The sequence below is a fragment of the Mus caroli genome, chromosome 12 (genome assembly GCF_900094665.2).
Source record: "Mus caroli chromosome 12, CAROLI_EIJ_v1.1, whole genome shotgun sequence".
Classification (NCBI taxonomy): domain Eukaryota; kingdom Metazoa; phylum Chordata; class Mammalia; order Rodentia; family Muridae; genus Mus; species Mus caroli.
The window spans coordinates 67,493,982-67,508,772 of NC_034581.1; the positions used below are offsets into that span (position 1 = coordinate 67,493,982).

The 14,791-nt window shown below is 35.4% G+C and overlaps 1 protein-coding gene across 1 annotated transcript in view; it reads right to left on the reverse strand.

Moving 5' to 3' along the window:
- C12H14orf39 (chromosome 12 C14orf39 homolog) overlaps positions 1-14,791 on the reverse strand; it is a 36,272-nt gene that overhangs the window by 1,633 nt on the left and 19,848 nt on the right. Inside the window, exons 13-16 of the mRNA XM_021179190.1 lie at positions 11,222-11,283; positions 10,040-10,215; positions 7,176-7,314; positions 2,802-2,859 (exon numbers count right to left, since the gene is read on the reverse strand). Coding sequence (XP_021034849.1) covers positions 2,802-2,859; positions 7,176-7,314; positions 10,040-10,215; positions 11,222-11,283 — 435 coding nt within the window. The remainder of the gene's footprint in view (positions 1-2,801; positions 2,860-7,175; positions 7,315-10,039; positions 10,216-11,221; positions 11,284-14,791) is intronic.

Consider the following 14,791-nt stretch of genomic DNA (forward strand, 5'->3'; position numbering starts at 1 on the left):
CTCTCTCTGGCTCTCTTCTCCACTGGCTCCTGATGGGGTAAGCAATAAAGTTTGTGCTGCAGAAGATTCCGGTTGCCCTGAGCGTGTTCTTACCAGGGGAACACAAAAAGCGCGGGCAATACATAAATACTTAATGCTATTATGTAGAATATAAACATTATTTTTTTAGAAGAGGTTCAGAAAAGTGGAGAGAGTATTTGGGAATGGAAGGTAAAGGGTGGATATAAGGGTTCTATGGAAGAGAAGCTACTCTTCAAAGATAAAGATGGAATTCGGAGGCTGCAAGAAACAAGCAGGTAGAAAAGTCTGAACATGCTTGAGATATGCTGAACTCTTCAGTCTGACCAAAGATGGGTAATTTTGCTTTTAAATTGCTTATATTGATGTTAAGTTAGAAAAGTAAGAAGATAGTAAGTGACAGTCAATGAAAGCCACTTAAGTGTTTGACAGTGGCAGATGATAGTCAGCATTATGCTTAAAGAAGGTGAAGATGTGATTTATAGGTAAGCCAAGAAGACAAAAACATCAATTAGGATGTCATTACAATATCCCATGTGAATGGCTATAAGTTGGAAAAACAATAATATCACTAGAAATAGAAAAAGAAGTATTTCTAAAAACTGATAAAGCTTTATGCCTAGTTGAATTTAATTATAACAACAGAGAGAAGTTAAAATTATTGCTGATACTCTGAATCTTGACAAGCAGAATAATGGAGATAACCATCAGAGATATCAAAAAAAGAATAACATTTATTTCAGACAGACTGAGTTTTAATGTCAGAAATGTATCTTAGATATGAAGAGCTTATCACTATCAATCAGAAACACAAGCCTAGAGTTTAGAAAAGGTTTCACAGCTATCAGTTTCCACTTAAATCATTTTAACAGCATGCTAATCATATTTCTGCATTTACCCTTTTTATACAGTGTGTTCTCCATATAGCAATCCACAGAATCTTTAAAAACAAACAAAAAAACAAAGCAAACCTGTCAGCTAATTTTAGTCATTTGCTCACAACTCTCTTTTCCTACTTCCTTTAGGAAAAAAAAAATCCAAAGATTTTAATGGTCAAAGGGTCAAACAAACATGATTTCTTCCTCCTCACACTTCGGACTTAATTTTTTTTGCATTATTCTCCTTGCTCTCCATTTAAATCATACAATTTACTGGCTTTTCACTGAATATACCATGCATGTTATTATGTAAGACATTTCCAGTCTTTGCCTAGAATACTTTTCCAGTACCCACCATGTACATCTCCTCATGTCTGTGCTCAAATGTCTTTCACTGATGTGTTCCCTAATGCCCTGTAGCACAGCACCCATCTTCCTAAACCAAGTATTTCCTAGTCTTCTTATTCTGGTTTATTTCCCTTCTCAGTATTTAAAGGTTAACTCAAGCCAGGACTGAGCCAGACCAAATGGAATGAAGACTTAAGAGTTTCTCTTCTCATAATACTATTTTCTTAGAAAACATAGGATTAGGGGTAAATGTCGAATGTTGTCCCTGCTAACTGTGCTGTGTAAGAATACACCTGAATTAGAGAAGCTATGAATTAGCATATGGGCATGACTAAAATGGAATAAATGATTGATGGGAAACTGAAAGTGTAGCTTTTGTGTGTCAAGGTAACATGCATGCTCCATGTGTCTTGTCCATAGCAGCAGGACATGTTCAATGTGGATGAAGTAGCAAAAGAAATCTTATTTAGGTAACTGACAAGTTCTTAATGAGACAAAAGACACTGTACACGCTTTTATCTCTTACTTCACATCCTTCTACAAAGTATATATATAAACTATATAAAGTATATATATAAACTTGATTATATATAATCAAGTCCATAAACTATTTAGTATATTAATATCATATACATAGCTAATGGTGCTGTGCTACAGGGCATTAGGGAACACATCAGTGAAAGACATTTGAGCACAGACATGAGGAGATGTACATGGTGGGTACTGGAAAAGTATTCTAGGCAAAGACTGGAAATGTCTTACATAATAACATGCATGGTATATTCAGTGAAAAGCCAGTAAATTGTATATATATATATATATACTTTATATATATATATATATATATATAAATTATAATATGACTCTTACTACCTCTTCAAGTCCATAAACTATTTAGTATATTAATATCATATACATAGCTAATATTATATGCATTTGTTTGTCTATCTTCTGTCTCTTCCAACAGAATATAAGTCCTATGAGAATTCTGAATTCTTGCCACTGTTCTATCACCAAAGACAAAAGCAGTAGCTGGTAACAAATGAAATACATACACATATACAAATATTGACTGAATTAACTAACCAAAGAATAAAAGAAGTAAGGCTACCCAATAAAAAGTATGCACCAAGATAAAACAATTTCCAAAAGAATGGGAATAGTTAATGTTAAATTATTAAAAAGGACTAAATATGGTAACAAATATAAGATACCCATAACATTTGACAATTGAGAAATCAGTAATATTGAAGAAAACAAGTGTTGGCAGAGTTGTGAAAGATGGCCAAGTACTGAAAAGATGAAGAAGAAAGATGGCAGGAGGAAAGGAAAGGAGAACAGAGAGAGCAGTTACTACTTTCTCTGTGTGATATGACTGCAGTACTGTTGTCTACTGAGTTAACAGGGTCTACAAGCAAATGTTATTAAATAAATAAGCTGAGTAACCCCCCCAAAATCAATTAGAAGTAAACCAGTCTACCTTTCTTTCAAACAAACTTTCCTTACCATGTAGGAAAGTTAACATGTTTTACATGTAGAAAACTTCAAAACACTCACCAATTCCTTGTTGTGATGAAGAAGGATTTAGATTTACTGCAGAGTAATGTTCATTAAACTGGAAAATAATTTCCATTAAATATTATTTGTGAAATCAAAAGAATAGTTTATGTAGCATTATATTTGATACTAGAGCCTGTAGTTTTAGCATATAATATTAGGGTAGACATAACAGTAACTTTCTATATAGCATATTACAAGACTTTAAAAAAAATCTTTTTTGGGGATCAGGATGTAACTCAGTGGTAGAATCCTTGTTTAGCATACATGAGGATCTTGGTTCAATCTCTAACATTAGATGAATAAATTTGTCATTTACTTATATTAAACCAAGGATTGATCTGGAGGGTGTGACTCAGTGGTAGAGTGCTTGTCTATAGTATTCCTGAGGTCTAGGGTTGAATTTCCAGCACTGCAATAAATACATAAATAAATAAAATAAAGCCTATTAACTTGATTTTAGCAATATACGATATATTTACACTTAGAGAATCATCCATTTACATTTCTTACGAACATTTTATGGTTAATGTTTTTTAATTTATCTATTAAGTTTTATTGGTATAACATGTAAGTTCCTAATTTATTCTTACAATTAATAGTCCCAAATTATCACATTCTAAGTTCTTTCCTTTCAAGACTTTCTAGCCTATATCACTGATTATTTGACCAATCCTTGTACCTTTCTCATACCATTCTGATTACACTTTAATTGATACAGTTTTATGAAATCAGTTATTACTGTGAGAGTATGTACAAGTGTAAATGTGCCATGGTATGCGTGTGGAGGTCAGAGAACAACTTGTGGGGTGGTTCTTTCCAACCACCTTGTGGGTCCCAGGCTTGCACTAGTGTTGACTCATTTTACCCACACTGTTTAAATGTGTAGAATGAGTGTCTTTCACCAATCTACTTTATAACATTTAGAATTTATAATTATGTCCTCTTAATTTCTAGTAGAGTTAGGTCATCTAGCTAGGAGTTGGTCAATTATTTTTGAAGAATCAACTTTGGCTTTGTTCATTTTCTTTGTTGTTTTTCCAATTCAGTGATTTCTAGTCTTTATTACTTCTTCATTTACTCTGGAGTTGCTTTGTTATTCTTTTCATAAAGAAGTCAAGGTCATTAATTTTAGAGCATTCTTTTCTATTAATTATTTATCTTATTAACTAAATATCTAACTATCACCTTTGCTCTAGCTGTGTTATCTTTCTTCAGTTTTGATAAGCTGAATTTTCATAATAAGCAATTTCAAAATCTTTTCTGATTTCTCTCATGACTATTCCCTTGACTCACAGCCTAAATGTTTAGGATTTCCCTAGATATTTTATTAACTTTTAATTGAATTGTATTGTTGTCAGAGAACACATTTTGATTCTTTTTTTAAAATGATTTATTTATTTGCTTTTATTTATATGAGTACACAGTAGCTGTCTTCAGACACACCAGAAGAGGGCATCAGATCCCATTACAGATGGTTGTGAGCCACCATGAGGTTGCTGGGAACTGAACTCAGGACCTCTGGAAGAGCAGTCAGTGCTCTTAACCTCTGAGCCATCTCTCCAGCCCCACATTCTGATTCTAATACTTTTGTATTCATTAAGATTCACTAGTGAGTTGTGTAGTGGTGGTGTATGCCTTTAATCCTAGCACTTGGAGAGCAGAGGCAAGCAGATCTTTGAGTTCAAGACCAGCCTAGTCTACACAAGTTCCAGGATAGCCAGAGTTACAACCCTATCTCAAAAAAAAAAAAAAAAAAAGGAGGGGGGGGAAAGGGGGGGAGGGAGAGAGAGAGAGAGAGAGAGAGAGATGGCCTATCTTGTAATTATACCATTAACACTTGAAAATCACTTGCAGTTGTTGGATATGGTCAATTTGACCAAAGAGATGGACTGTATCATTCAGATCTTACAGGGCATGTTTCTTGTGTTGTTTAATTTTACCAACTGTTGAAAAAAGAGAGTATAAAACCTCCATCTCTATTTTTCCTCTCCTGCAAATTTAATTAATTAGCTCATTTGCTTTATTCCTTGGAATTGAACCCAAGACCCTGTGAATACTAGGCAAACATTCCACCACTGAGCTCAATACATAGCTCTATGTTACACATTTAAAAGCTGTTGCTAAACATGAACCAATTTGTGTCATATCTTTCTTATGAGTTGAACTTTTAATTTTTATACATTATCTCTCATTTCTAACAGCGTCTTTATCCTGAAGGGTACCCCCAAGTGATAATATAGCCACTGTGGCCTTCTTAGAATTTTCATGAAATATAATTTTACGTCTTTAACTTTCAACCTATCATTAGCGTTATAATGAAATATGGGTTAGCTTATATTTGGGTCTTTCTTTCTTACCCAATTGGCCAATCTCTGCCTTTTAGTGGAGTATTTAACTCACTAACATTAATTAACTTATTAAGAAGTTCATAATTTATGCTGTTTATTTTTAATGCTTTCTTATTCAATTTCTTCTGTATTATTTTCTTCTGGTTAAATCCTTGTTTAGGATTTCATCCTATTACATTTGAGCATTTTTTTGAATAATCATTTTTGTCCTACGAAATTTCTTAATAGAGTAGTCTCCTTCCCCAACTCACTAAAACAAAACAGAATAAAACAAGGACTAAAATAAACAATCTTCCAGGATCTGTGTTTGATTTTTTGAGATAGATTTCTCTGTGTAGCTTTGGCTATCCTGGAACTCACAGTGTAGCCCAGGCTGGGCTCACTGTGACGAACATCTGCCTACGTCTGCCTTCCATGTGCTGGGATTAAAAGCTTGTGCCACCACTGCCTGCCTAATTTTTCAGAACTTCAATTAGATTAAAATTATATTACATTTACAAATTGCATTGGAAAGAAAGCTACCTTCATATTTTCTTCCTATGTAAATACTTCATGTATTTAGGATTTTAATAATTTTCAGTGGTTCTAGTTTTCTTTATTCAAAATGTATGTGCTTCCTGCCAAAGTTATTCATATCTAAGTTCATGTTACTCTTGTAAAAGAGAATTGAATTCTTTTAGTTCTTTTTCAAGTCTAGCACATTCCTTTTAGAAATTACTTGCTTATAAAATAAATGTGTAAATAACAACAAAAGCTAAACACATTAAATAATATAAAATGTATAGTACCATATCTTTTATCAATAAATTCATAATTTTTCCAATGTAATATAATAAAAACTTAAGCCACACAAAATTCCTAGGTAAAGAATTGTAATGAACAATAACAAGATTATATTGTACTATATAGCATTAGTAAGTGATACTTCTGAAATGCTTTATGTGTACAAACTCATTTATTATTTATAACCTATGGCAGCCACTATCATTATTTCTATTTTGCAGAGAAGGAATTGAATTATTTTCACCAATCTCCATGCACTCTACATTTCTGAGTATTGAATAGGATTCTGTGCCTAGTTTTAAATACTATAATTTATTGCACAATCCCACTAACATATAACTTAATATTGGGTTTAATTGCTTAACTAAGAAGTAAACAAGTTATAATGATTTGCATCACTGAAAAGTAGAAACATCAGTGGAAATTCCTCAGAAATTTTCAAATTAACTAATGAAAGTATTACCATGTACATACATATAGCTGAAAATACTAATATAACTTGATAACATTATGAATTAAGTAAAAATACGTAGTTTATTTTTATATTGAAAACGTGAAACACATTTATATAACCAAATTCATTTTAATCTATCTTTAACCACAATTTAGATCATCCCTACCTTAAGGGTTTTGGTCTTGGATTTTTTTTAAATAAAAACTTTAATTTGATTTGATTTGGGTGCTGGAAATCAAGCTCAGGCTCTCATGAAAGGTAGGCAAGCACTCTACCTCTATGTGAGTGAGCCATATCCCAGGCAAGATTTTCTCTTAAGATTTTTATGTGTGTGTGTGTAGATGCTCTTGGAGGTTGGAGGCTAGAATGCTGTTGGATACCGTGGAACTGAAGGATCACATGACCTAGGTGTTAGAAACTAAACTCAGGGCCTCTGAAAGGCAGCAAATGATCCTAGCTGCTGAATCATCTCTCTGGTATCAAAATTTTCTTTTCTTTTAATAAAAAATATGAATCTTGGTCATGTAAAGTTAAAAGTAAGATGGTCATAGGAAACTCTGTTATATTATCAATACTCAGAAATGTTTTTCCACATTGGAGGTGGGAACCATGCCTCAAGGACACTAGTCGAGCACTATACCAGTGAGTCACATCCATAGTTTTTTTTTTTTTTTTCAAAATTTCCCGTTAATAGTCTGTCCCAAGAAAATTTGGTACTGAAAAACTAAAATTGCCTAAAGCTCCAATGTACAATTTTTAGAAATAAAAATTTGGTTCTCACTTTACCTGATCCGATGAGATTTCTGAATCAGATACAGAAGAATCAAATAAATTTAGTCCAGGTGATCTAGAGGTGTAACTCATAAGAAATGAAAATCCAGGAGAATCCTTTTGTTTATGTCCTTCAGATGTTGCATTTTTAGTTCTGTTACACAAAGATTTAAAAATCATCAAAATGTTATAAATGTTTATAATTGTTGTTACTAAACAAGGCAGACTGGGAAGCACCAGAAGCAACGGCATACCGGTTGGAATTTGCAAAGGTAGGTTTTCAGGTGACAAGGTTATGAGGAAAGGACATTTGGGTGAACAATATAAATACAAATTTGGGGATAATAATTGTGAGTACTTACTAAGAATATGTTGTCAGGCACTATTCTAGGTACTTACATAAGTGCAATTTATTTCTCTCCTTAGTCCATCAAAACAAAGCACTGTTAATATCATTTTCATTTACAGCAAATACTTTTGAAGTTTACCAATATTAAGAAATTTGCTTAAAAGAATAGCAAGTGACACTGAAATTCAGATGCAGCAATTCACACTGAAAATACCAGCTCTCAAGACCTTGAAAACTCATCATAAGACATGTTTTAATGAGGTCAGACATTACAGAGTATTAAGAAAAGACAAACTATAAATGATCTGGAATAAGAAGACAAGACAGTATATAATATAGAGCCAGAGTAGTCAGCAGAGTGAGTTTCAAGACAACCAGGGCTACACAAAGAAACCCTGCCTTGGAAAGAAAACAACCAACCAGCCAACCAACCAACCAACCAACCAATTCAACTTTAACACTGACTGTTTGAATTACCCATGATTCTGTTTTGTCACCTATAAGATAAAAATTATAGTGTAGCAATGATTCATAAAGTTGATATTTATATAAAAATCACAGCATAAAGTGTCCAACAGCTGCTTGTACACAGGGCTCTATAAAGTGGTTTTTTGCTTTTGTTTTTGTTTTCTATGGATGGACTGTAGCTTAGGCCAGAGTGTGCACTGAGCCTGAGTGAGACCTTAGATTCATTTCCTAGCCCCACCAAACCATAGACAAACATGTATATTAATATGTCAGCCTGAAAATACTGCCACAGCTATTCCTATAATCATAAATGAATAATATACTTTTACAGATTATGTTCATCCAGAGAATGATCAACATTCATTCAATTTTAGGATCTGATGATAAGTTCTATCTTGAATACTTTTTTCTTCCTTCCTTCCTTCCTTCCTTCCTTCCTTCCTTCCTTCCTTCCTTCCTTCCTTCCTTTCTTCCTTCCTTTTTCTTTCTTTCTTTCTTTCTTTCTTTCTTTCTTTCTTTCTTTCTTTCTTTCTTTCTTTCTTTCCTCTTTCTTCTTATTAGATATTTTCTTTATATACATTTCAAATGCTATCCTGAAAGTTCCCTATACCCTCCCTCTGCCCTGCTCCCCTACCCACCCACTCCTGCTTCTTGGCACTGGCGTTCCCCTGTATTGGGGCATATAAAGTTTGCAATACCAAGGGGCCTCTCTTCCCAGTGATGGCTGATTAGGGCATCTTCTGCTACATATGCAGCTAGAGATACGAGCTCTGGGGGTACTGGTTAGTTCATATTGTTGTTCCATCTATAGAGCTGCAGACCCTTTCAGCTCCTTGGGTACTTTCTCAAGCTTCTCCATTGGGAGTCCTGTGTTCCATCCTATAGATGTCTGTGAGCATCCATTTCTGTATTTGCCAGGTACTGGCAAAGCCTTACGCGAGACAGCTATATCAGGGTCCTTTCAGCAAAATCTTGCTGGCATTGTGCAATAGTGTCTGGGTTTGGTGGCTGATTATGGGATGGATCCCTGGGTGGGGTAGTCTCTGGATAGTCCATCCTTTCGTATTAGCTCCAAACTTTGTCTCTGTAACTCCTTTCATGGGTATTTTGTTCCCTATTCTAAGGGGGAATGCAGTATCCACCCATTGGTCTTCCCTCTTCTTGATTTTTTTGTGTTTTGCAAATTGTATCTTGGGTGTTGAATACTTTTTTCTTGAGTCAAATGCATGACATTCAAACATAAAATTTTACTACCAATTTAAAATACAGGAGTAGAACACAGGTTAGAGATATCTGATGAGGCAAAATCTGATTTATGTCTTAGAAGAACTTAGGGCTTGGTGTTAAAGAACAGACTGGACGGAACCCAAAGGTTCAATGCAGCACTACTTTCTTGGCTACAAACCCTAAATCAGTGTTTTTAAATGTTGTATATTCATATTGGAGACATTTAGTTTTAAGAAAATGGGAAACCTGCTTCAGACACTACATATATGGAAACTGACTGCTGAAACATTACTCCATCAGTAGTCTATAACTACTATATGTGACTTTATTTATTAACCTTGACTTTAATTTTTCCACATCTTTTATCCTTTGTAAAATCTTAAGCCTCCTATGCCCCAGTATAGAAGAATGCCAGGACCAGGAATGGGAGTGGGTGGGTTGGGGAGCAGGGGGAGGGGGGAGGGGAAACTAGGAAAGGGGATAACATTTGAAATGTAAATAAAGAAAATATCTAATTAAAAAAGGGCAAAATAGAACATTAGATAGATACAGCATGGAGCATAATACCTAGTATACAGGAGGTACTTACTGGCCATTGATTTAATGAATAAATAAGAAATGGAGGACAAAAAAAAATCTTAAGCCTCCATATTGTCTCACTGGAAACTCAGGCTCTTTATCATCTTCACTTTAATAACAAACCTCAACCATCAGAAAGACAAACAAACAAGCAAACAAACAAAAAACAGGGAGTAGAATCTTTAGTAATTATTACTATAAATTACTTATATAGCTCAATATATAAATAAATTAGAATTATTAATAAAAATCATACATTTCAAAGAAGGGGCTTTTAGGGAACTGCATTTTCTCCATAGATTCAGGTGTCTTCAGCGCTTCAGGAGTTCTTAGAAATGAAGGAGTTTCAGGAGTTTGAGGAAAATTCTCATCTCTTTCCTCTTCAACACTATTATTTTCTATGGACTTTTCAAAGTGTTCTATGTGTAGGGCCTGTAAATGGAAAGTAACAGAAAAATTTTAACAATGACTGTTACTTAAAAAGAACACACATATACTGCATAAGGTAGAATGCACCATATTATTCTGTTATCACTTCACAGATAAGAATAACTGATTCATGTTTGGTGTTTGCTATTGGACTGGACTCCTAGTATCCTGATAATGAATGGAGGAGTATCTCCAAATAACTACTTCTAAATAGGTCCACAACCCCTTGTCCTAGTAACCATTTTTTCCCCTACTTTGTCTTTAAAATTTTTTGCCATTATAATTTTTATACTAGTTTAGTTCTAAAGATTGAGAGCCTGAATACTAACTTTTCATTTATCTTATTTCTATTTTCTATACACACACTCAATGCACATACCACACACACACACAGAGAGAGAGAGAGAGAGAGAGAGAGAGAGAGAGAGAGAGAGAGAGATTTCATGTATGAGAGAGAGAGAGAGAGAGAGAGAGAGAGAGATACTTCATGTATGATTATATCAAATCCTATTACAGAAACAATTTGGGTCTGTGTAAAAGAGTTATAATGTGCTCATTACCTGTATTTCCTTTATAGTATAATACTACTTAGTCAATTAGTCACTTCTCGTTTTAACCCTTGATAGCTTAGTTTGCATCTGTCATCATTAAAGTTTTCCACTAAACAAAACTATTATCAAGATACTTTCATATCCACTGGTCTTGAATTGCCCTAACAATCATTAAATCTTGCCAAACAAATTTATTTTTTTTAATTATGGGTTGGTTTTGATCTTAATGTGTATCATCACTTACGAGTGACAACTGCTGACATTTGTTCATACAAAACTTTTTAGACTCTTTTTTTAATCTGAAAAACATTTCTAACTTCCTATAACCTAAGTTTCAACCTAATAACATCTTACATAAGTAATCTTTATTGTAATAAGTCTAAAATTTAAGTGAACACTAAGTATTTTTTAAATTAGGATGTTCTGCTTTGAAACTAAAAATCTAACATTAGACTTACCTGTGTACTACATTTTGATTCTCTTACTTGTCTTACTGTCTCTTTATCTCCACATTCAGCATCTATTTGTTATATGGGATTTAACAAATTCATTAATTTATTTCATTTGTGTGATCTCATTATGAAGTTAAGTAATTTACTTCAACTGTATAAAACATTTTGTAAATATCTATTTACAAAAATGGCAAGTTCATACAGTTTTACCTAATAAATACATGTAAGAGCACAAAATATAATAGTTAACAGTTTAACCATGACCCAGGTAAAGAAACATCTTGAACACTCCAAAAGGTCCCATTTCCCATATCCTCTTTTTAAAGGTAATCCCTATCCTGACTTCCGTGATAACAATTCCCTAGTATGTTTTATTACCTAAATACCTTTCTTTTCTGCTTTAAAATGTCATGCTAAAATTATATATTACATTTTATGTCTCCCTTTCTGTTTAGTATATGTTTGTGTGATTCCTCCATATCGCTATATATAGACAGTTTTCTCATTACCGGTATAAATATTCCACATATCCAGGCATTCTACAACAGATGGGCATTGGGAATGATATAATATTCCATGTTTATTTGTATTTCTCTAGGTATCTACCTAAGGTGGAATACTGAGACACAGAGTATGTTTATCTCCCAATATCAGGTGCCAAACTTTTCTATAATGGCTGTACCAATTTTGGCTGAGATAACTAACCATTGTAAAAATAGTAAAATCTCAGTAAATTAGCTCTAAGTTAAGGTTGATTCATTATATCACTATATCACAATACTATTTATTAATGCTAATATATAGTATTTATTATTTACAGTTTATATCACTAGCTTATGAGAGCCCCTATTGGTCAACACTCTCATAAATATTAATACTAGTAGACATTTTATCACTAATTTAGCAGATGTGTAACAGTATCTTACTGTAGCTTTCCATTTTCATAATCTTCTAAGCATCATTTCATGTTTATCTGCCAGAAAAGTTTCTTTCGAAATGTCAGTTCACATATTCTTACATTTCAAGTTTTAAATTATTAATCTTTCTGTGTGTATGCGTGCATATTTGTGTGTGCGTGACTGTAAGTGTACACATGTAGAAGTCAGAGGCTAGTACTGACTGTCAGTCACTGCCTTTCATCTTGTTTGCAGCTACCTGTGACAGGCTAGCTGGCCTACAAATTTCCAGGGATTGTCCTGTCACCACCATCCATCTCACTATGGCATCTCTAAAATTACACACACTGCCGTGCCAGGTTTTAAGTGAATTTTAGAGATCTGAACAGAGGTCTTCACACTTGCAGACCTAGTGCTTTACCTACTAGGCCACCTGCCAAACCTCTATTATGAAATATTCTGAGTTGTCTGCATTACTCTTTGGACAATTTTATATATTACATACACATATATTCTTTGGCTTTGTGATTCATTTTCTTCTTTTTATTGTATCCTTTTCTAGATATTCATTTTACATGTGTTTTGCCTGCATGTAAGTCTGTCCACTTAATGTGTGCAGTGCACACAGAGTCCAGGAAAGGGTATTAGATCCTTTGAAACTGGAGTTAAAAGTGGTTGTTAGTAGCCATGTAGGTGTTGGGAACTGTACTGACTGGTTTTGTGTGTCAACTTGACACAGGCTGGAGTTATCACAGAGAAAGGAGCTTCAGTTGGGGAAATGCCTCCATGAGATCCAGCTGTAAGGCATTTTCCCAATTAGTGATCAAGGGGGAAAGGCCCCTTGTGGGTGGGACCATCTGTGGGCTGGTAGTCTTGGGTTCTATAAGAGAGCAGGCTGACCAAGCCAGGGGATGCAAGCTAGTAAGTGACATCCCTCCATGGCCTCTGCATCAGCTCCTGCTTCCTGACCTACTTGAGTTCCAGTCCTGACTTCCTTTGATGATGAACAGCAGTGTGGAAGTGTAAACTAAATAAACCCTTTCTTCCCCAACTTGCTTCTTGGTCATGATGTTTGTGCAGGAGCAGAAACCCTGACTAAGACAGGAACCAAACCCAGATCCTCTGCAAGAATAAGTGCTCTTAAACCTCTGAGCTATCTCTACAGCATTTTTTCTTTGTATCTCTGGATAAACAACATTTCTTTATTTTAATATAGTCAATCATCAATTTTTTTGCATTGTATTTTTTTTAATTAGGTATTTTCCTCATTTACATTTCCAATGTTATCCCAAAAGTCCCCCATAACCTCCCCCCCACTCCCCTACCCACCCATTCCCACTTTTTAGCCCTGGCGTTCCCCTGTACTGGGGCATATAAAGTTTGTGTGTCCAATGGGCCTCTCTTTCCAGTGATGGCCGATTAGGTCATCTTTTGATACATATGCAGCTAGAGTCAAGAGCTCCGGGGTACTGGTTAGTTCATGTTGTTCCACCTATAGGGTTGCAGTTCCCTTTAGCTCCTTGGGTACTTTCTCTAGTTCCTCCATTGGGAGCCCTGTGATCCACCCAATAGCTGACTGTGAGCATCCACTTCTGTGTTTGCTAGGCCCCGGCATAGTCTCACTAGAGACTATATCAGGGTCCTATCAGCACAATCTTGCTAGTGTATGCAAAGGTATCAGCGTTTGGAGGCTGATTAAGGGATGGATCCGTGGATATGGCAGTCTCTAGATGGTCCATCCTTTTGTCTCAGCTCCAAACTTTGTCTCTGTAACTCCTTCCATGGGTGTTTTGTTCCCAATTCTAAGAAGGGGCAACAATCATCAATTTTTATTAATTGGGCTTTTAAGAAATCTTTACCTAGAAGGTTCAGCGACAGGCCCAAAGTGGGATCCAGCTCAAGGGGGAGTCCCAAGGTCTGACTCTGTTACTGAGGATATGGAGAGCTCACAAAAAGGGACCTATCATGACTGCCCTCTGAAAGACCCAACAAGCCGATGAAAGAACCAGATGTAGATGTTTGCACCCAACCAATGGACAAAAGCTGCTGACCCCTGTGGTTGAATTAGGGAAAAGCTGGAAGAAGCTGAGGAGAAGGGCAATCCTGTAGGAGGACCAGCAGTCTCAATTAACCTGGACAGAGATCTCTCAAACACTGGACCACCAACCAGTCAGCATACACCAGCTGATATGAAGCCCCAACACATATATAGCAGAGGACTGCCAGGTCTGGGTTCAGTCAGAGAAGATGAGCCCAACCCTCAAGAGACTGGAGGCCCCAGGGAGTTTAAAGGTCTGGTTGGGTAGAGGTGGGGGATGGGCGGGGGAGGTGGGGATATCCTTGTGAACAGTTGGAGGTGGGGGCAGAAAATAAAATCTGGAGTGTAAATAAATAAATAAAAAGTTTTTTAAAAAAGAAATCTTACCTTGGGAGCTGGAGAGATGACTCAACCGGTTAAGAGTGACTACTACTTTTTAAAAAATTTTTATTCGTTATTTTATTTATTTACATTTCAAGTGTTATCCCCCTTCCTGATTTCTCCTCCGCAAACTCCCTATCCCATCTCTCCCTCCCCCTTTCTTCTATGAGGGTGCCCTCCCACTCTTGCCTCACCACCCTGGCATTCCCCTACACTGGGGCATCAAGCCTTTATAGGACCAAGGTCCTTCCCTCACACTGA